This window comes from Papaver somniferum, unplaced genomic scaffold (assembly GCF_003573695.1).
Source record: "Papaver somniferum cultivar HN1 unplaced genomic scaffold, ASM357369v1 unplaced-scaffold_132, whole genome shotgun sequence".
Taxonomy (NCBI): domain Eukaryota; kingdom Viridiplantae; phylum Streptophyta; class Magnoliopsida; order Ranunculales; family Papaveraceae; genus Papaver; species Papaver somniferum.
In genome coordinates this window covers 10,474,884-10,497,225 of record NW_020622381.1, presented here as the reverse complement: position 1 = coordinate 10,497,225, position 22,342 = coordinate 10,474,884, and the positions used below count along the sequence as shown (strand labels likewise).

Here is a 22,342-nt window from a genome sequence, read left to right as displayed (position 1 = left end):
TCACAGCCATAGGGATTTATTAATCCAGATTATCCTTCTAACTATGTTTGTCATTTGAAGAAAAACTTATATGGATTGAAACAAGCTCCTAGAGCCTGGTTTCATAGATTTGGCACTTTCCTTATTTCTTGTGGGTTTAAGAAATCTATTTCAGATCATTCCATGTTTGTTTATGTATCTACAAAGGGTATGATGGTTTTACTTCTATATGTGGATGATATTTTATTAACAGGAAGTTTTGAATGATTCGATTGTGTGTTTAAAGAAAGAGTTTGCTATGAAGGAATTGGGAGAGTTAGGATATTTTCTTGGTTTAGAGAAAGTAAGGAATTTTGATTCCATAAGATTAACTAGACAATCCTACTGTGATAAGGCTAAAATGGTGGATTCTAAACCATGTGATACTCTTGTTGCAAAAGGTGCTAGGTTGTCAATTCATGATGTTGTCAAACTAGACAGTCCTACTGATTACATAACAATTGTAGGAGCTTTACAGTATTTGACAGTCACTAGGCCTGATATTTGTTTGGAATTGATTATGTGTCCCAATTCATGCACTCACCTACTTATATGCATTTACAGCTTGTTAAGAGGATTTTGGGGTATTTAAAGGGAACTATTGATATGGATATTACTCTAACAAATGGAAGTTTGTGTAGTTTGAGAGCATTTACATATTCAGATTGGGCTGGTTTTCCAGATACTAGGAGGTCTACTTCTGGTTATGCTATTTTTCTTGGTCCTAATCTTGTTTCATGGTCTTATAAAAAGTAACCAACTGTTTTAAAATCTTCTGCAGAAGTTGAATATAAATGTCGATCTGTTGCATCTGCTGAGTTACAATGGTCATCTTACCTTTTAGCTAATTTTCATATTCCTATGGATGAACCTGCTCTACTTTTATGTGACAATACAAGTGCATTGTACTTGGCATCTAATCCAGTTTTCCATGCCATGAAAAAACACATAGAAATGCAGTATCATACTGTCAGAGAATTGGTGGAGGAAGGATTTTTAAAGCTTCAACATATTGCATCTAAACATCGGTTGGCTGATCTCTTCACCGAGGGTCTATTTTCACCAACATTTACAAGATTGATATATCGGTTACTGGGCATCTCTTCTACTACTTCAACTGATCAAGCTACTTCAGCGGATGATTAGTCAATTGTTCTTTTATTTTTCTTTTCTTGTTTGTTATGTTCTTTTTTATTCCTCAATCCGACATTGTGTCTGCCAGTATCACATTGTTGATACATGAAAATAACCAATCCTAGAATGGGCGACCCGTTAATCCATTAAGGGTTCCCTTTTAGGATAAGGAGGCTTGGGGACTAGGCCAAACCCATTAAGATAGGGAGGTCATAGTTTACCCAATAGTACACATGGACAGTTGGGCTTTGGCCTAAAGGGAGAAGCCCTTTAAGGTTTGGTATTAACTTAAGGAAAGGGAAATGGCAATTTATTAATATGATAATCTTATGGGCACTTATCCATAATAGGGATATTATAAAAGGGAAAGAAGGTACATCTCTTAAGGCATCATTAATTCCCCACTACTTCCCTAAACCTATCCACTCCTTGGGAGTACTTTCTGTGATTAGGGCTAGTTCCTCCTTCCCACATTCTAGCCATCAACATTGCGACCACAGTGGGAGGTTCTTAGCCTCTTTTCCAGCATGATACTCCCGGTGCGAGTCAGGAAGTACCATCAGACGGAGCAGTACGTAATCCGGATGGCGTTTCCATAGAAGACGTACATTGGGAAAGTGATGAAGAGATACATTTCTGAGCGGTAGTCACAAAACGTATCGTACAAGGAGCAGGAGCATCCCAGAGCACATGAGCGCTCCAGAAGAAAGGAGAAACGCTTAAAGAAAAAGTTGTAGCTGAAATCAGCGAGCAGGAGATGTCCGAAATACAAGAGGAGTTAGACGCGTCCATTAAAAGGAAACAGGAGATGCGCAGACGTCTGAAGCGAGCAAGGGAACAGAGCGCGACAACCACTAAAACAGTAGGTACAAAAAACACAACTTCGGGTATGATAGAAGACGCGATCGCCAAGTATCTATAGGCCAATTACTGAGTAACGAAGCACAACGCTTACGATTCACTGGAACCCCCGTACTCTGCAGAGGTCGTTGATTACTTATATCTCGAGGATTACACATCGCCAAAATTCAAGACATATGGAGGAAAGGGAATGCGCGGGAACATGTGAGTCGCTTCATATCAGCAATGAATGCGTACGCTCAGTATGAGAGTCTCTGCATGAGAGAGTTCCCTAAGTCACTTACGGACAATGCCTTTACCTGGTATGATAAATTGAAACCTGGAAGTATCAGCTCGTGGTCCGCCATGGTACAACTTTTTCAAAAGAAGTTTTACTCCGCACAAAGAAGAGTCATGGCAATAGATTTGGGAAGGTGCACCCAGCGGGTCGGAGAAGAGATTGGAAAGTATATCACTCGCTTCCGAGATTTCACACTGGAATGTCATGAAGACACCCCGGAGGAGCGCTTGGTGGAGATTTGTATTCGAGGAATGGATGCAATCTTCCGTCTAAACTTGACGAACTTCAAGTTTCAAACTTTTGTGGAGGTCGAAGAGGCTGCAACCCGGATATCATACTGCGCGGATGTTATGAACTCGGGGACAAGCGGACACAATTTTCAATTAAATTCCATTAACATTGCATCCAACAACCAAGGAAGTGACAGAGGAAAGGGAGGATCTGCTGCTTTTGGCCCTTACCGGGAAGGACAGCCCGGGAGAAGAGGGGGAAAAGCGGATGGAGGAAGATCAAACCCGCTGCCACCATTGTCGTGCAGCAGGGAGAAGAAAAAAGGACTTCGAGAAAAATGGGTGGCCAAAAAAGAAGAAAATTTGTCGCCCGTGGCTACAGAACCTACCGCGACAGATAAGATGCACGAACGATACTGTCACTATCACAGGAGGGTCAATCATCCGACTGTGGAGTGTTTCTCTTTACGCTACATAGTGCAGAGAAGACGAGCCAGAGGCGAGCTAGAGATAGGAGAACAAAACATCCAAAAGGATCTGCTCCCTCAGCACCAAGTTATGATGATCTCCCATGAACTCGCAAAAGGAGAAACCTTGAGACCATGGGAAGACGCGGAATAGGAGGAAGCATGTGAAGCGTCCGAGACAACCATCTTTTCAGACACAAATGAAGTCGCTAGCAAATTCTCCCAAACTGTTTTGGCCCAGAAATTCTTCGACTCTCTTGGTTTCAGCGAGGATCAAGTCCGCGAGGCATCCAAAGCTATCACAGCAATTGCATCCGGGATGGTGTACAATCTGATGCCTAGACAAGCTATTACTTTCACTGATGAGGATATATGCTATCCAGGGGAACACCTCCGACCTTTGTACCTCACGGAATATATTAACAAGCAGCCCCTCAAGCGAGCTTTCATAGACGACGGAGCATCCCTCAATATGATTTTCCTACACACACTGGAATCCTTAGGAGTATCAAGAACGTCGATCAAAATGTGCGCAACGACTATGAGGGTATTTGGAGGACAGACTCAGACGGTAATGGGAATAGTATATCTGATGATGAAGATCAGACCTATTAGAGCACTCACTCCCTTTTACGTGCTTGAGAATGATACCACATTTCATGTCTTACTAGGGAGAGGATGGATTTTGAACCACAAGGTAGTAGCGTCTACGTATCACCAGTGTGTCAAGACTAATATTGGAGGAAGGCAATCCCAGATCCCAGCTACAAGTAATCCGTTCGGCCCAGAGGAGGCTTACATGGCAGACACAATTTTCTACACACAACCGGTCATGGACCAAGGAGATCATTCGGAGCACTTCACCACCCTCCCTAAGTGGGAAGAGTTCCATCCTGAGGCACAAACGAAAGGAAAGGCTAAATCGGTCTTTAGTCCATCTCGGATGGGACCTACCGTGGGAACTAAGAGAGTTGTAGTCGAAACAAAGAATAGTCAATTTAAACGCTTCTCACGATCGGAGGGCGGACACGTTTACCGCTTATAGAAATTAGCCGGGGAAGCTTCCAATTGACAACACGACTGCACTATGTCATCAGCGGACGAGGAAATGATGGAAGCAACCCCAGTGATTAATTAAAAATTTGCAAGAAGAGGTAGAGCCTTTGATCGAAGAAATAATAAAAGGTTTACCTGAAGAAAAGACAAGACTCGATCCGACCCTCGATGGGTTAGAAGAAGTAAACCTTGGCACGGAAGATGAACCTCACTGTGTACGCATTAGCAAGCACCTGGAAGGAGAAGAACAGTTACGACTGGTTAACCTGCTCCGTTAGTATCGGGATGTGTTTGCATTTACACATGACGAAATGTCGGGTCTCGATAGCAGTTTGATTGCGCACAACCTCAATGTCTCACCCGAGCATCAGCCTATTAAGCAGCGGAGGCGCAACTTTCCGGAGAAGATAGAGTTGGCGATCAAGGAAGAGGTGGAGAAGCTTTTGAAAGCCAATTTCATTAAACCGGTCCAACACCCTATGTGTCTAGCTAACATCGTACCAGTAGAAAAGAAGAATGGTAAGGTTCGGTGTTGTGTCGACTACCGAGATCTAAACCGGGCATGCCCTAAAGATGATTTCCCAGTACCAAACATCGATATAATGGTAAATAACACATGCGGATATGATATGGTTTCTTTCATAGACGGATTTTGCGGATATAACCAAATTAAGATGTTCGTGGAAGACGCGCACAAAAAAGCTTTCCAGACCCCGTACGAGAATTTCTATTATACTGTAATGCCATTCGGGTTGAAAAACGCGGGCGCGACCTACCAACGGGAAATGGTGGCTATCTTCCACGACATGATGCATCAAATTATGGAAGTTTACATAGATGATGTGGTGGTCAAATCCCGACCACGAAAATATCACCTCAACTACTTAAGGCATGTCTTCAACAGATGTAGAACGTATCCTCTCAAATGCGCCTTTGGAGTCACCTCCGGAAAATTTCTGGGGTTTGTCGTTACCGACAAGGATACAAACCGATCCGGATAAAGTTGAAGAAATAACTACTATGAGGTCGCCCACAAACGTAAAAGAGTTGCATACTTTTATTGGCAGAGTGTCTTATGTCTGAAGGTTCATCCGAGGGCTGGCACAACTGTTATGTGCCTTCACACCACTACTAAAAAAGAACAACAGTTCCAGTAGGGAGATGAGCAAGAGCAGGCCTTTCATAGGCTTAAAGAATACTTAATCAGCGCGCGGGTCCTGCGACCTCCTGTCAAAGGCGAGCCCCTTTACTTGTACACTGCATTTACCAATGTGGCAATCGAAGCACTGTTGGCTCAAGACCTCGACAACGACCAACTGTGCCCAATTCACTATATCAGTAGAGGGTTCAGGGACGCGGAGTTTCGATATTCCAAGGCGGAGCAAGCATGTTTATCGCTTATTTATTCCACACAAAATTAAGATCGTATTCGCTTGCTCATGAAACCATAGTGGTGGCGATAGCTAATCCGATCGCTTACCTGGCGACAAAACCAGTGTTGTCTGGTAGGACGGCCCGCTGGCTACTACAGCTGTCCGAGTATGAGCTAAAATACCATCGGTCGAAAGGAGTACGCGGGCAAGCATTTGCAGATTTATTGGCCGCGTTCCCAGGTATGGATATGACATAAATAAGTGATGAAATACCAGGAGAGGTTGCGGAAGTCCAGGAGGAAGAACGCTGGACAATGTTTTTTGACGGATCGTCCTAAGGCTCTTATGGAGGAGCAAGAATAGTATTTGAGACGCCCGAGAAAGAATTGTTATCATTCGCTTTTAAGCTAGACTTTGAATGTAGCAATAATGTGGCAGAGTATGAAGCATTGATTGTTGGGTTACGAATGGCCGAGGAACTCAATCTAGGGGCAATCGACGTCAATGGAGACTCGAAGATGGTCACAAACCAAATATGGGGTGATTTCCAGGTAAAAAAGGCGCATTTGGCACCATACCGAGCGGAGGCTCAAGAACTCGAGAAGAGGAAGCACCGTCATCGAGCATACTGAAAGATCTACCAACAAGCATGCGGACGCGTTGGCTACCTTAGCATCCAAGCTACAGTTAAACGAGGTCGACGAAGGCACCATAGTGGTAAAAAGAAGGGCACTACCCAGAACATGGAAAGAAGATGCAGCGTTCGAGTTGAAGGATGATTGGAGAACAACATACATCGAAGATCTGACTAAAGAGGCGGACGATCAGTTACTACCCGTTAAAGTGTTGAAACAGTTTGTTATAATCCGAGGAGCGTTATACTTCCGAACATCCGGAGGTGCTTTATCACGATGTGTAGGAAAGCCAGAAGCGCATGAAATACTAAATCGTGTCCATGAAGAATCATGCGGACAGACAGGAGGAATACCGCTGTATCGACGGCTATAAAGGATGGGCGTATACTGGCCAAATATGGAAGTCCAAGTAGCGGTAGTCCAAGATAAATGTTGTCAAGCACCCCCACAACAGACGGAAATATGTAATGCGGATATAGAGGACTGGAGACAACCTTACATAGACTTCATCCAGCACGAGCGCCTACCACCAAATAAACAAGAAGCGTTAAAAATTCAAAGGAATTCCGGACGATTATTCATGAGTGAAGGCATCCTCTATAGGAAGAGTTTCGGGGACAAGATACTACGTTGTCTGTCACAAGAAGAGGCGGAGATAGTCATGGCTACGACTCACGATGCGAAGCATCAAGGTATGAGAAAACTCTTCATATAGTTGCACGAAGGGGGGTATTAGGCCTACGATGGAGTTTGATACAGCCGAGCATGTGAAGAAGTGACAGCAGTGTTAAAGCCACAGATCGTTAATCCACCCCCCGCATACCCTGCTGCATAGTGTTGTCACCCCATGGCCTTTTCATAGTTGGGGACTTGATATTATTGGGTCGATACGTCCAACTTCATCCGGGCGTCACAAGTATATCATCACTGCGACCGAATATTCTACCAAATGGGTTGAAGCTATTCCGCTCCGAGACTACTCAAGCGCCACGATCGCTTCATTTATCAAAGAACACATCATATTTCGATTTGGTGCACCTATGATTATACACTCGGCTAATGGTACCTCCTTTGTTAATCAAACTGTCATGGATCTGTTGAACCAATATGGGATCAAGTTCCACACCTCGACTGTCTATTACCCTCAGGGGAATGGGCAGGCCGAAGCAACCAACAAAAAAATGTTAAGGATACTAAGTCAGACAGTGCATGATCATCACAGAAGCTGGCATGAATAGCTACCCCTTGCACTTTGGGCATATCGCATCTCCAAAAGAAGTTCAACCGGTGCCTCCCCTTATTCCCTGGTGTATGGACAAGACGCAATACTGCCAGCAGAAATTGCAATACCGTCCACACGCGTGGCTATGGCCAGCCTCACTACCCCGGATGAGGTTAGTCGTTTTGCCTATCTGGATACCTTAGAAGAACGTCGATCAAAGGCTGAACGCTTCGCGGATAAGTATATGCAACGGACGACAAGATATTATAACCAGAAGGTGAAAGAACGAGTCTTCAGCGTAAACGATGTAGTGATGAAAATCGGACCGCATGTCCAGCACAATGAAAAGGCAGGAAAATTTGTTGCAAATTGGCAAGGCCCCTATATGATTAGCGAAGCAGCGGAAAGCGGATATTACTATCTAAAGCGAATGAATGGCTCACGTATCAATACTCCTATCAATGGTAAATAGCTTAAAACTTATTACGCTTGAGCAACTTAATGTATGTCGGATGGCTAAGAAATAATAAAACAATTATCTTATATTATACTTTGAGTCACGCTAAATTCTCGCATACGACCCGATAGGACGCGCCAATAGTCTAAGAAAGGACTAGGCTCCGTGCATGGCTTAGATGAAGTGCACCAATAGTCCAAGAAAGGACTAGGCTCCGTGCATGGCTTAGATGAAGTGCACCAATAGTCCAAGAAAGGACTAGGCTCTGTGCATGGCTTAGATGAAGTGCACCAATAGTCCAAGAAAGGGCTAGGCTCCGTGCATGGCTTAGATGAAGTGCACCAATAGTCCAAGAAAGGCTCCGTGCATGGCTGAGATGAAGTGCACCAATAGTCCAAGAAAGGGCTAGGCTCTGTTCATGGCTTAGATGAAGTGCACCAATAGTCCAAGAAAGGACTAGGCTCCGTGCATGGCTCAGAGGAAGTGCACCAATAGTCCAAGAAAGGACTAGGCTCCGTGCACGACTTAGATGAAATGCACCAATAGTCCAAGAAAGGACTAGGCTCCGTGCACGGCTTAGATGAAGTGCACCAATAGTCCAAAAGGAATTAAGACCTGTGCATGGCTTGATAAAGTGCATCAATAGCACCAGACAGGACTAAGGTTCTATACTTAGATTGGCAAAGCACGTCAGTAGCTCCGGAGAATGATACTTTCCGTGCATGATCAATAAAGAATGTCATAAGTGTAAGTCCCGAATAATCCAAATAATAAGATATTTCATAAAAGTAATATTCTTAAAGGAAATTACACGCGCATATGATACGCGGAAAATAACACAAATAACATGTTCATAAGCGTCCGACATGACATACAGATAAAACAACATATTTTGTGGCAGAATCCACTAAGTCAAAGAAATGAAGATAGAACTGAGTCCGCGCGCCTCAGTCGACCACGAGAAACATCCAAGTCGCCTTCTTTGCATTCCATCCGGTTACGAGCGTTAGAAAACGCCTCAAAAAGCTCATCCGCAGCCATCACACTTTCTATTGAATGATCGATCCGACTAGCACTCAGGCGATCCACATAAAGATCCATAGCATGGAAATACTGCATCTGGCTAACCCCAAATAATTCCTCACATTCATGAACAAGTCGGGCATTACCAGCAACAGTAGCTTGCAACAGTTCCATTTTTTGTTTCCTTAGAGACAAATATAAGGCACTGACTGATTCTTCCATTAGAGCTAAAAAAAATGAGAGGAGAACTTTTGCTTGGAATACTTAGGCTATATACAAAAAAAAATGGGGAGATCTTTTAAGTTGATTCAGTTATGAGCATGCGACAATGCGTGATTTCTTGTTCTACATCGTGCATCATCACAAGCGCTTCTTCACATTGAATAGTAGCCATAGTTAAAGCTGCCCGCAAATATCCTAGCACCTGATCTACCTCATGCAAAATCCTCTCAGACGTATTGTTCTGGCGAGCCATGTTGGAGGTCTCATCCTGCTCCTCGAATGCCTTAGTGCATTTTATTGCACAGCCAACCTATGAGTTCGCAAAATTCTCAATTCACTCTTCAGGACTAGTAATCGTGTCAATTCCACCTGTTTATCTGAAGGATGCACCAAGGCGTGTATCATGCACAAAGACAAGGCATAACCATGCATACGACGACTTGGCAGATGAGAAGCGGACATATCATAGTACGCGATTACCAGATCAATATCCATAATCATAAAATTTATCTCTCGCAGCAGTCGATCAGCCTCATGACGAGCGGAGACAGCATCATCCAATGCACTCTGAATCTTGAAAGATACTGGCCCAGACACTTGAGTCTTCCGAGCTGTTAAAAATATCTTATACTATTTATCGAACTGAGCACGAGCTTTTGTACGACTCGCCAGCCTTCTTTCCCTAATCAAGTCTATTTTGTCTCTTACGAGCCGCAAGCGATCTAGTTCGGATCCTCTCCTATACGAGGATACTAATGATGGCACAGAAGCCAAAGATAGCACATAACCATGCAAATGTTCAGCCATGTAGCAAATAATAGCATAGACAATGAACATAGTATAAAATGAAGACTTCATACTAACACAAATAGTCTATTTATAGGAATTACAGCTATCATCATACTTCCCACAAAAAAAAAATCATGGTAATATATTAAGCTCCAAGCGAACCTCAGCAAGGGACATCTCAATGGATCTAACACTGCGATCCGCCTCAACACATCGAAAGTGAGTAATCATACGTTGCTCACGGAAATAACCACGATACTCCAGAAGGGTTAAATCAGGAATACCACCTTCACTCTGAATCCTCTTCACCAGACGATCCGCAGCAGACAGCCGCTCATGCCAACTTGAGTTCTCGATCTCGAAAGTATCTCGAGCAAGGCACATCACCCGGAAAATACGATTTAGACATTCCATTTCAAGAACTAATCTCACACGATTAGTCATAAACCCAAAACAAATGAAAGAATGGGAGAAACAAAACTCGAGGAATATTTACGGTGATTAATCAAAACAAACTTTCATATATATAATCAAGACAACACAATATCCGAGGAGACAAAAAAAATGGGGAGAACTCTTCAAGATGAGGATGATCCAGCTATAAGCGAGCGGCAGTAGGAAATGTCTTTGTCCAAGTCTTGCATCATCAGTTGTGCTCCCCCATAACGGGTAGTGGAATCGGTATAAGCGCTACGCACCTCCTCCAATACTTGATGAACTTACGAATAACTTCACTAGAAGCACATGCTTTTTGATCCATATCTAGTGTCTCTTTATGCTCGTCATAAGCCTTACGGGCCTTATCCAGAGCGATCAGATGATGAGTCTGCAGCATCCCGACTTCATCCTTCAAAATCAACAGACGTGCCAACTCCGCTTTCATGTCAGCAGGACGAATAAGAGTATACACGACACACAAAGTCAAAACACACCCACGGAGATTCGGACCCGCCTGTTGAGTGATGAAAGAACGGCAATCAGTTATTTCCTGCTCAATATCAGCCGTCATAATTAGCGCTTCCTGAAATAGGCGCTCAGCTTTGTCCCGGGAAACTATGGCATCACCCAGTGCACGTTGTACAGATAGAGTTATGCGTCCGGGCACCAGCGATTCCCGAGCCATCGAATAAGTCTCATACTGCTCGTTAAACCGCGCACGCATAGCCACTCTGTTATCCATTCTAACCTCTCTAAGTACCTCCACTTAAGCATTTACAAATAACAAGCGAGTCATCTCATGATCCTTTGCATAAGGGATAACCATTATTGGCACTGGAGTTAAGCCAAAGTATACCCGTGAAGACGATGAGCCATCAGCTACACAAAAATATAGCTAGCAACCAAAGGATGAATGAAATACAGAAAGAAACTTGAAAGATGTCAAAGCAAATCCACTCATCCCTACTTATAGAGATGCATAATGATACTATATTAAATACCACCCAACTATAATAATAAATGCAGTTAAACGAAACCGTAAAATATGTCTTGCAAAAGAAAAGCGAACCATAAAATCCTCAATCCCACCAAAACAAAACAAAACAAAACAAATAAATTGTCCAAGAAATCATCATCAGAAAATATCCAGAGCAACCAACTCGGCCCTTCCTAGTTAGGCGCTCATTGACCTCCTCGGCAACATCCCGAGCGATCTTCAGATCCTTGGCAGCTCGACCCACGTCCGCCATAAGTTGATCATAAGCTTCCTTCTTAGCATTTGCAACATCGAGAAGTTGCTTGTGCTCCTGCTCCAACTCCTCGATCTCACGGGGTAACGTGGTCCGCGCGTTGTGGCTAGCCTTCGCTTGGTCCAATAGATTCTTGATCCATTGGATGGGAAATCGGAGAACTAGATAAGTCTGGATGGTAGCGTCCCACTTCCTCAAGATATCCGGACCAATTGGAGTTTCATCCGCCAGGGAAAGACCCTCCGTTATGATGAGAAAATCCTCATTGGCTACGATCAAAGAATTGATGGGCATCTCCTCGTGAACACACATGTGGCCAAACTTCTCCACTATGCGCCGATAAGTAGTTGCTTTGGATGAAGGAACCCAAAATCCGTGTACCAACGCATAGCGGTTGTCCACACCAGCCTCCACCGCGGAAATGGTACGGGGATATTTGAACCGAGGATCCTCAGGAACATCCATAAACTCAGCATCTGCATCCATGCCTTGAGAGACCTTAGAGGTTGGCTTGGAAGATCTCTGCCGCTTGTCATTGGAAATTCCGAACTCGCTGCCTTTGACCTGCTGGTTCAAGCCGCTTCCTTTACCATGAGCGCCATCTCGTTTTCCCATGCTCTAGAAAAAGGGGGGGGGGGGAAGGAGAGACAGAGGGACAAATAATAAGGAAAACATTCTGATATGGTAAGGAAATAAAATTCAAGTAGAATATATATACCAGAGTAGGGGAAATATGAGGATTAGTTAGAGAATGAACAGATTGGCGAGAAGAAGAACTCGATGCAGCCGCCTCCGAGTGAACTGATAAAAAACAAGAGAAATGAAGAAAATAAAATAATCTTTGATAAGAAGTATAGGAAGTGAAGATGTTTATATAGATCACCAAATGTATTTAATAATCATAACAGAAATATTATCACCGGCACGTGTCGGTATATGAAGCTTAACAATTATGAATATAGTACACTCACGAGATTTATAAGGGGAAGAGCTCTGATTCTGGGCACCACCTTGAAGACCACTACCCTTATGGGAATAGTCACGCACAGAATCATCCGACTCATACTCATCCCCTGCATCTAACATATCGGAGGGAGTGTGAAGAGGATGGTTGAGATCTTTAATTGTTTGTACAATTAGGGGACGAGTAGAGTGAAGAATCATACGAGGAGAGAGTATCTCGGGACCACTTTGACTAACTGATCGACCAAGTTTCCGCTCCACGCGCTCGATGAAAGTACTCGCGGATGACGACCCCCCTTTGGGAGCCTGTTTGGAAATCAGAGGAGAGACATTAGCAGTGCGGACGAAAGGCAACCGCGGAATAGGCAGCACATCGGCGTCCCGATTCATCTTCTTAGCCAGCCTATCATCCCTTCATTCATTTAAAGGCAAGTTGATGTACTCTTCAAAAAAGATACCTCTGGGTTTGCATCCGATAGGCGGAGAGTTCTAAAAGAGTATGGAAAACTAGCATAAAGAAATTAAACGCGGAACCAGATCAAAATGACAACCAAAGGAGAAAGAAGATACCTTAGCAGGAGGAGATGCAGCTAAAGGTACGTGCAAAGGCGTCAATGATGGAACGCGCCTTCTTTTATTAGAGTCGGACGGAGGTAGAGCGCTACCCTTGCCATCTTCTTGAGAGGACGGGCGCCCGAAGGAGGATCCAGCTGGTAACTATCGGACGAAGAGGACGACCCTTGTTGCTGGAAAATAACCTATATTTCTTAGCAACCTCAGTAGCTTCATGCGACCTGATGCATGCATCTCTTTGAGATCTTCCTTGGTTAAAGCCGGAGGGTCAAAGGGATATTTGATGAGTAGATTCAACATCCTCCGATTTATATTATTACGATAGCCGAGCCACTCGTTGGTAACACCCACAGGTCGGCGGAGCTGAGGTTGGATGAAATCAAAGAAGCACGCGCGGTCGCTCATCCGAATACCGCTTTTGAAGAAAAAGCGATCAAAGCTTTTCCGGACCTCCTTATCCTCCTATATTGAAGAAGGAGGAGGGTCATAAGGAACCCCTTGGTCAAACCGCAGCTGCCGCGCTACACAGACGGTATTGTAAGCCTCAGAAGAGAATTTCCCACCATGAAAGCCGGGAAGACGCTCAGGTAAAATTGAAACAATCATGTAAAACTCCTCAGTCGAAGGTATCTCCGCTGAAGATATCCTCCTCCGGGACTGGCTAGCAAAAGAATAGTGAAGAGAGCCAGTGCGACCATTCTGATAAGTGATAGGGTTGAAATCCGCATCCTTGTCCATGTAATCCTTGAGATTCTCCTTTGGAAGATAACCCTTATTGTGGTAAAGAGTCATCCGAGGATGAGACTCGGATTTTGTCACTAGGCTCTTGGAACCATCCTCTTGAACAACTTCTTCTTGCCGAGAAAGTGCTAGGGGATTCAGCTGAGGGGGACTATACTTGGGGAAACGTTCCCAAGCCCATGCATGGATGAAGTTAGCAGGAAGAAAAGTTTCAACCTCATGGGATCCGTCCACGTGACGGATGTCACTTACCAGCAAATCCAAGTGGTGGTACAAGCCACCCAGGATCATGGGAGCAAACGGGAACGACATGCTGCGGGACATCAACACGGCCATAGGGATCAGCTCATTCTTGATAGTGTCCCGGGGACAGTATTCTAAAACATCATGAGACATCCAGAAGAGGAGGAAAGCATCTAACTCCGCTCTATCTGTCTCCCCCTCTCGAGGAGGAACACCTTTGCCAGGACCAGACTGCAGAGGAGCCCAGTATTTGATCCAGCACGAGAAGGAAGCTCGACGTTGCCCAGATTTTGGCTTCTGGTCGTTCTTCACTTCTTTCACATCATCAGCTTCTTCAGTAGCAGAAGGAACTGGTCGAGCAGCTTTTATTGCGGACGCCATGAATTTCGAAGAAGATGAAACATTTGCAGGAGAACCTTGAGAAGCTGACGCAGCGGCTTTACCCTTCCCTTTATCCGTTGGGACTCCAGCCTCGTCCGGAGCTTCATCCTTAAGCTCTTCGGGGAGCTGATAGGTTATCGAATTCGCATTGGCTTTAAGCAAACGGTCACAAAGGTCTCTATCATCATTGTTTAAAGATTTGTGGAGGCAGCAACTGTCGTAAACTATGTCACCATGGATGGGAAGACCCGTGAGGGCCACCACATCCTCAAGGATAGGGGTCGTTTCTCCCCGGGAAAATATGAATGTATGAGGGTTGATCCCCCAGCGTGCACATAAGCGATTTATGCTACCATGGTCCCCTCGGACGTATCTAAACTTGGAGGCCTCTAGAGCCGATCATATACCTAGAGAGCGGATGACCCTTGCGTTCTCCGGATTGGAGCGAATTAGTCAATCCAGGGATTCCAAGCGGCATGAGATTCGGCAGAAGAACGTAAATATATCGTAGGAAGGACATAATCCCCTCTATGTATCGCCAAGCTGGGCGAGTCCTCGAAGGAAGGCGCAGGGGGAGATTCTGCCTGAGGGCGGATAAGACATTCTTCTAACCCGGACGGAGGAAATGGATGAGGATTAAGCATGCGAGTAACCCAAATATCATCGGTTGGGAAAAGAGTAGTACCATCATCCGCAGCGGGCGGGCGAATGTCATCCTTGAGAGGGGATTGTTCCTGAACTCGTCGAGTGTATAAGATTCGAGCCGGGGAGGCGAGTCGCGGATAGATGATTCGTTAGACATGGTAAGCAGTAGAGAGACAAGGAGAGGGGAAAGAAGACAGTGAAAAGATGGGATTTTGGGGCGGGGTCTCTTCTATTTATAGGGGGTAAAAGAAGGAACAGTTACCGAGCAGATCAGTAACCGTCGTACCCTAAAGGTCGTAAGCATTAACCGCCCATAACCCCCCAATGATAACTGCAGCATGCCAAGAGTCGTGAATCAAGACTGCCTATAACCGCCTATCTCAACCGTAGCATCAACAGGTGACTGTTGACACGGTCCTTGACCGGTCAAACAGTCAGGGGACTAATGTTGATACATGAAAATAACCAATCCTAGAATGGACGACCCCTTAATCCATTAAGGTTTCCCTTTTAGGATAAGTAGGCTTGGGGACTAGGCCAAACTCATTAAGATAGGGAGGTCATAGTTTACCCAAGAGTACACATGGAAAGTTAGGTTTTGGTCTAAAGGGAGAAACCCTTTAAGGTTTGTTATTAACTTAAGGAAAGGGAAATGAAAATTTAGTAATATCATAATCTTATGGGCACTTATTCATAAGAGGGATATTATAAAAGGGAAAAAAGGTACATCTCTTAAGGCATCATTAATTCCCCACTACTTTCCTAAACCTATCCACTCTTTGGGAGTACTTTCTGTGATTAAGGCTAGTTCCTCCTTCCCACATTTTACCCATCAACACACATTGAAGGAGGTGTATTAGACAATGTACTTGCGTGAATTTTCTGTGTCACAGATTTATGTGTATGTGTGTGTCAAGTCAATATTAGTCAATATTGACTTGACCTATATTACAGTCTGTGTCTGGAAAAGACTTTGTAATAACTCTTAGTTTATCTTTTTCATCAATAATATTACAAGTTCTCTCAAGGACGTCTAAGAAAATTATAATTGCAGTTAAGTGTTCTCTCTTCAACTGGTCTACATACCGATTTGCTCAAAGATATTTCGTTCTCAATTATCATTTGTAATTGTGGTGTTGTGCCGTGATTTGCAGTTCTTCCGAAAATTTACCATAATATTGTGTATATCATATCTCTCCTTTCTCTCTCCTCTTTTTCTCCTCCGCCTCTTTTAGAAAAAAATCCTAGAAAACTATCTTCTCCAATGGCGGCACACACCATTAGAGAGTAAATCTTAGGACCACTTGGGGGTGACAGTTAGATCATGAGCTAGGAATTACGTATCTGAGGAAACTGTTGGAAGAAACCATTATTTTGCAGGGTATAATCCCTTTTTTCTAGTTTTATTTTCTATTTTTTTCTTCTTGTTCTGTTTAGATCGTAGTATTATTTTTCTTTACTAAGATGATTTCTGTGACTTCCTTTATAATCTGATTCTAATTTTCTTTTCGTTTTTATTGTCTCTTCTTTTGATTTAGATTTCGTTTGGATTTTACTCTTGTTTCTCTCTTCCTTTCTTCTGTTTCTCTTTCTATTACTTCTGTGAGCAGTAAAAATGGTTTTGTTAAAATGAGATTTTAAAAGTGGATATCTTAAAAGAGGGGTTTTGAATCTGGAATACAATTTTTAATTTCTATTATGGTTTCTCTTATGTTGTAGATCTATTACTTGTTTGCCTAGGTTGTTTAGTTTGATACATCTCTTAATCCTTGTGATTGTTGCTTGCTCTTTATTGGGTGAATGATTCTCTGATCTTGTTTAATCTTCTCTCTATCCTCTTTCTGTTCTTTCTTTTGTTTTTGTCATGGGCTCTTGATCTAAAATTGAATCTCTTACAGTAAGGTTGTTGTCTAAGAAGGAAAGTGAAAATCATCACTCTTTGTTCGTTCTCTAAATTATTGAATATGTTTTAGTTTCTTTCTTCTTTATTTTGGTGGAACACTTCTTCTCTGTTTCCGGTTAGACTAGTTTCATGTTGCGTTTTTGTTTCTGATGTGGGCTTCTCTCTTTACCCCTTTCCTCTCTCTAGTAGTAGTAGTCTTTTGTAAATCTCTTTTGTTTCCTGATCTTGGTGGCTTAGTCCTTCTAATCCTTCTTATGCTTTTTCTTGATGGGTTTATAGTTTCATGTCTTTTCCTTTGGTTCGGTTTTGGTTGGATCATCGTCTTTTTTCTTTCTCTATATATCTTGTTTGATGGATGGTTGTTGGTGTTGGATGTTGTCTTTATTCTCCCCTCTTGGAGTTTTTTCTTGTTTTCGCTCTCTTTTAAAATTTTTGTAACGGGGTGAAATATTTTTTGGACCTAAGCTCTTCTTTATTCCGCTTTCTGTCTTGCTTTATGTGTGTGTATGCAACCTTGTCTCATGTCTGTTTTTGCTTCCTTGTTAAGTTTTTGCTTGCTGTTTTTTGTGGTTTGTTATGCTTGTGAAATAATGGTCAAAATGAAGAACTATCCTTAGTTTCCTGCCCTAGCTCAGCTGATCTGACCAAGCCCCCAGGTAAGTCCATCCATACATAGTATCTTTGCCATCTCTCATTCGTTTTTAGTTTGTTTTTGTTCTTAAATTCCCCTAACTTTCTTTGTTTTTTAAGCTTGTTTTGGAACCTGTTGTTGATAACCCTTGTTCCTAAGGTTTAAAGACTCCTAGCACGAAAAAAAAACAAGACAGAATCGCATTTTGGTTTGGGTATACAGGGACCCTCTTCTTTCTCTCTTCTATTTTGATTTTTTCATTTGTTAATCTCTTTACATCTGTTGTATTATTATGATGCTTGTTATTCAGGTTCATTAGCATCGGCCACTGCTTAGTATCCATTATTAATTCTAGCTTATCTAATTAGAATATTATTAGTGGACTCTAGTTTGCTCATTTCCTTTCTGCATTTTCCCCTGGACACGTTGAGACTAGACAGTAAACTAGGCTCTTTATTTCGCACACATCATATACAGTTTTTTAGTTAGTTTCTTTTAGTTTTAGAAATTTCAATTTGGTTAATTTAAAAATGTATTGTGTCTGTATAAGGTTGGTGTGTAATTTAACCTACCTTTGTATTTCTTCTTGGAATAGGAAATTGAATGCTCCTGTGAAACAACATGATGCTGAAATCAATACTGGCTATGTTCCATATGTCTGCATTTTTTCGAAGATGCAACTCTCATCAATAAAGGCTATACCGTCATCCTCAGTCATTAAGAAGAGATCTACTTCATGTAGAGGTCATCGTGACACTTTTATCAGACTCGTTCGTGATAGAAGGGCTCAGGAAACTTTTTTGATAGTTCTATCGCGAGCAAAGACGCTCAACCTTCACAACTTGCTTGTGAAATCACACATATTGCCAGTATTAGAAGACTACTCATTGGGTACCGATGGAGAACGAATGCTTCCTAGGTTATTGAAGAATTACAAATGTTTTAGCTATTTTTGCAATTTTAGTTTTAGAATCTTCTTTAGGACTTATCGCGTTGTGCTCTTTTCCTTTGTCAAGGTTTTGTCCCTTTGGATATGGATTTTCCTTCTCAAGGTTTTTAACGAGGCAACATATGCTTGTCCAACACCTTTTGATGGTTTTATTTTTTACCTTTTATTGTCTATCATTTACTTTTCCTGTAATACCTTTAATATTGTTGTAACCACGGCTTCTAACGCCATAAGTTAGTCTGTAGAATGGAATACCTAACTTACAAAAAGAAAAAAAAAAAAAAAAAAGTAATTGTGGTGCTGTCTCACACCGCTAACCCATTAGTTTGCCTTTCCTTTTTTTGTATCTTTTGTCACGGCTTTAGTGATGCATTGATCTCTCAAAAAAATTTGCCTCTGCTTGTCAAAAAGAAAAAAGTATGGAGTTGAAATAACTGAGTTCATGACACATTCGGTTAGATTCAATGGCATGCTATTGAAATTAACCGCCGGCTGTATAGAACTATCAAATTTGACTAGTTCATTACTTATTTCTCTATGAATATTCGCAAACTTAGGAGGAATTTGCATTTGATTTTTTTGTGGACTCAAAAAGAGTTGAATAGAGAACGTCTTTCTTACGATTCTTCTTACTTTATGTACCTTGATTTTTCTGTTTTTCTAGTACAGAAATTATTTACATTTAGGAAACGAACACTAGGAATATATATCCAAATACAAGCATACAAAACCATCAAAAACAAACAGTGGGAGATCACAACGGTTGGAAGGCCATAACCGTAGGGAGACAACGGATGAACATCAACTGGTAACTTGGCAGTTAGCAGCTGGATGATACAACAGCAAGACTGGACCAGAAAAAGAGAATTGCCTAGTGCACAGTCATTTTAACACATGTGAGTAGAGCACTTCTCGGTTCTTATGGTCCAAGTCTGGATTCAGGTCTATTCCAGACACCACTTTGCAACCCTGACATTTATATGCTCTAGTGTGTCAGACGAGAAATTTGGATACATATAATTACTCTTGCATTTCATTGCGTCCAACCTCATATATGATTACAAAACTATCCGATTAATCAGGTTTTAGTTGTCATACACAAGATAATAACAAAAAATATTACAAATGGAAACTTGTTGCTTCAATGAATCTACATTGGAATAAAAGAATGAGAAGAACCTTTGAGATATATTACAAATGCTCATATATTGCAAAAATAAAGAAATCATCAGACATTCAATTTCATTACTCTGAAGGATTCCATAATTCGACGAAGATCACTTTCCTCTTCTAAGAAAACATTTTCAGGCGTCTGTAATCTCAATTCATATAATTGGTTGTTTTCAACCCCAAGAACTGAGAGGTAGCGTCTGTCCCATTCAAGCCGTGTTACTCGATCTTGTGGCATTACGGCTAGCTCATTAGTACTTGCATATGACTTGATATTTACCTACACAGAACATCGTATAAGATTTACAAATGCAAAGAAAAATCACAATAACGAAAGCCTAGACAAGATGTAGTTGGTGCACAACGCATCCCATGTCACCTTCGAGAACATACAAGGTGAGCAAAACAGCTCAAACTGTCTCAATGGTCTAAAGGGTGGCAATGTTTTTTTTTTTTTTTTGAGTTACTCAAAGGACATGTCATTAACCAGACAATAGTAGCAATGGGATTTGTACAATCGAAGCATGGTAGAGCTGACTGTTCAACATCAATGGAGAATCAACCATATTTTTAGTTTACCAGATAATAATCTTGCTGCATAAGTCTGATCATCTAATACATATAAGCAAATTGGGTCATGGGTAAGCACTAAGTACCACACTAGAAGACTGAATGGCACACAGGTGAATAAGTGGATCCGTACAATCCGAACCTGTTGCATATTAATATCATTTATAAAGAAACTTGTTACCTCAACTTGATAGTACATCCTTCCATCATCTGCAACCCTCGATGACGTGGAAACAATGTTGGCTTCTCGTCTCACTCCAAGTCTGGTGGACATGAATTCTGTCAAATACTGTTTTAGCACTTTCTCTGCAGCAGCTTGTGGAGGACCCAAATCTTCGACACTCTTATAATTGGAGGAAGAAGGAGATGATATCTCCAAAGATATATTTTCATCGAGAACATATGGATCCCTGAAGAATATATCTGCACCGGCACCTTTGACTTGAATCCAATTCTTAGGGTAATTGAATGTGTAACCATCGAAAGTATCTAAATATTCCCTGAACTCAATTAATGGCTGAGACAAAGCGATACCACCTAGACCAGTTTGCCATATGAGAAAACTTGATAACATCAAAGAGATGGCATTCCTTCTCGGAACTGCAAGAACACATTCTAGTCTTGTTAAGTGAAGCCAATTAAACACTAGAACTCCATATAAAACGATTCTAAATCCGAAAACAGGTTTAGAGGAGCAACACAAAAAATTCATACAGCATTACATTGTGAATACTTCTATTGAGATTACATTACAGACTATAACAACTGCCTTTATCCAAACAACCAAACACAATCAACAACTTATGACGAACATGATACTCAAAACAACTTCAATGACCCTCTAACAAACCCTACTATATCAAATACTAAACTCTTGCAAATTTGGAACACATATCTCAACTAATTTACCAAGTATGCATTATTTTCAACAAATTAGATACTAGACTTCTCAATAAGTGATTCCTAACTCTACTTTGGAAATTCCCAAAAAGAAACAATACTCACATTGTAATAAATAATGAATTAAATATGAAATTCGTAAAGAAATAGAAACCCTAACCTTTTGAATTTGTATCCTGAGCTGCACAGTATATTGTGTGGTGATGTATTTTGCTTGGTGGTAGTCTACTGTTCTTCTTCTGTAAGGAGGAGAGATAAGCTTTTCTACCTCCAGAAATGGTGGTTCGAGAATTCAAATGACGAGGAATTGGAATTGATTCAAGTAAGGTAGCCATTGAAAAAACAGATTAGGTTTAATAATTTACAGAATTTTCATTTTGGAAATTAGAGAGCGTGGAGAGATAGAGAAAGAAGATGAGATGATGGAGGGAATGGATGAGTGAAGGGTTTGTTTGGTTTGGTCCGGAAGAAGGGTACCTGTTGATTAAGTGCCAGATATCTTTTGAAGCACGATGGACGGGCCTTTCTCGACCTAAAGGCTGTTTCACCGACTTAGGATCCCTCCTGGCACAACAATACCGTGAATGCAAGATAGATCAACTACTGTACATGTACAGTAGGATGTCATTGTTTTGGTAACTAAATGAGTAAGGGACTTTAGGGCTGTTAACGGGGATTTGATATCTGATAGGAGTTTCCGAATATCCGGATTCCGATAGGATATTTTTCGACATAACAATTATCGGGTTGATCAGAGTTTTTTGTGTTATTGTAATGGAACCGATTGAGGCAGTTTCCTGTTACAATAATATTTGATACCGTTAACGTGTGGTCTGCACGTGCAGAAATCCTATACCTATACCTCTTTATCCTTTCTCAGTTCTCATTTCTTCGACACAAAAGAGAGAAAAAGAGAGAAAAAGAGAGAACTCGGAGAAGAAAAACTCACCTCCATGCTGCCTTCCATCTTCTGATTCTTCTGAATCATCTTCTTTTATTCAAATCATGTGTGACTCCTGATTAGAAAACTATGGTTTTCTTCTTCTATTTCTTTTAAGTTCAATTTCGATCTTAAAACTCAATTTTCAATTTAGGATTTCTGAAATTAGGTTTTTCAGAATTGATTTGCGATTGTGAATTAATCATGTCGCAAAGAGAAAGAGCACCCAATCATGTTGGTTCCTCAATCAATCCCTTATTTTCAGTGGCATCACAATA

The 22,342-nt window shown here is 41.8% G+C and overlaps 2 protein-coding genes across 2 annotated transcripts; one reads left to right on the top strand and one right to left on the bottom strand.

Moving 5' to 3' along the window:
* The first annotated feature begins 2,238 nt into the window (after window positions 1-2,238).
* On the top strand, window positions 2,239-3,144 carry LOC113332818. The gene has a single exon (XM_026579325.1). The coding sequence runs from the start codon at window positions 2,239-2,241 to the stop codon at window positions 3,142-3,144; it is 906 nt and encodes a 301-aa protein (XP_026435110.1).
* A 16,393-nt stretch (window positions 3,145-19,537) lies between these two features.
* On the bottom strand, window positions 19,538-21,575 carry LOC113332753 (psbP domain-containing protein 1, chloroplastic-like). The gene is made up of 3 exons (XM_026579266.1): window positions 21,285-21,575; window positions 20,406-20,824; window positions 19,538-19,934 (listed from the first exon to the last, which is right to left on the bottom strand). The coding sequence occupies exons 1-3, from the start codon at window positions 21,457-21,459 to the stop codon at window positions 19,713-19,715; spliced, it is 816 nt and encodes a 271-aa protein (XP_026435051.1). The 5' UTR covers window positions 21,460-21,575; the 3' UTR covers window positions 19,538-19,712.
* Between the last annotated feature and the right edge of the window lie 767 nt (window positions 21,576-22,342).

Coding starts and splice junctions, on each gene's coding strand:
- LOC113332818 (XM_026579325.1), top strand. CDS start 2,239: ATGAATGCGTACGCTCAGTATGAGAGTCTCTGCATGAGAGAGTTCCCT.
- LOC113332753 (XM_026579266.1), bottom strand. CDS start 21,459: ATGGCTACCTTACTTGAATCAATTCCAATTCCTCGTCATTTGAATTCT. Junction 20,825..21,284: donor TCAGGATACAAATTCAAAAG/GTTAGGGTTTCT, acceptor GTGTTCTTGCAG/TTCCGAGAAGGAATGCCATC. Junction 19,935..20,405: donor GGATGTACTATCAAGTTGAG/GTAACAAGTTTC, acceptor TGTTCTGTGTAG/GTAAATATCAAGTCATATGC.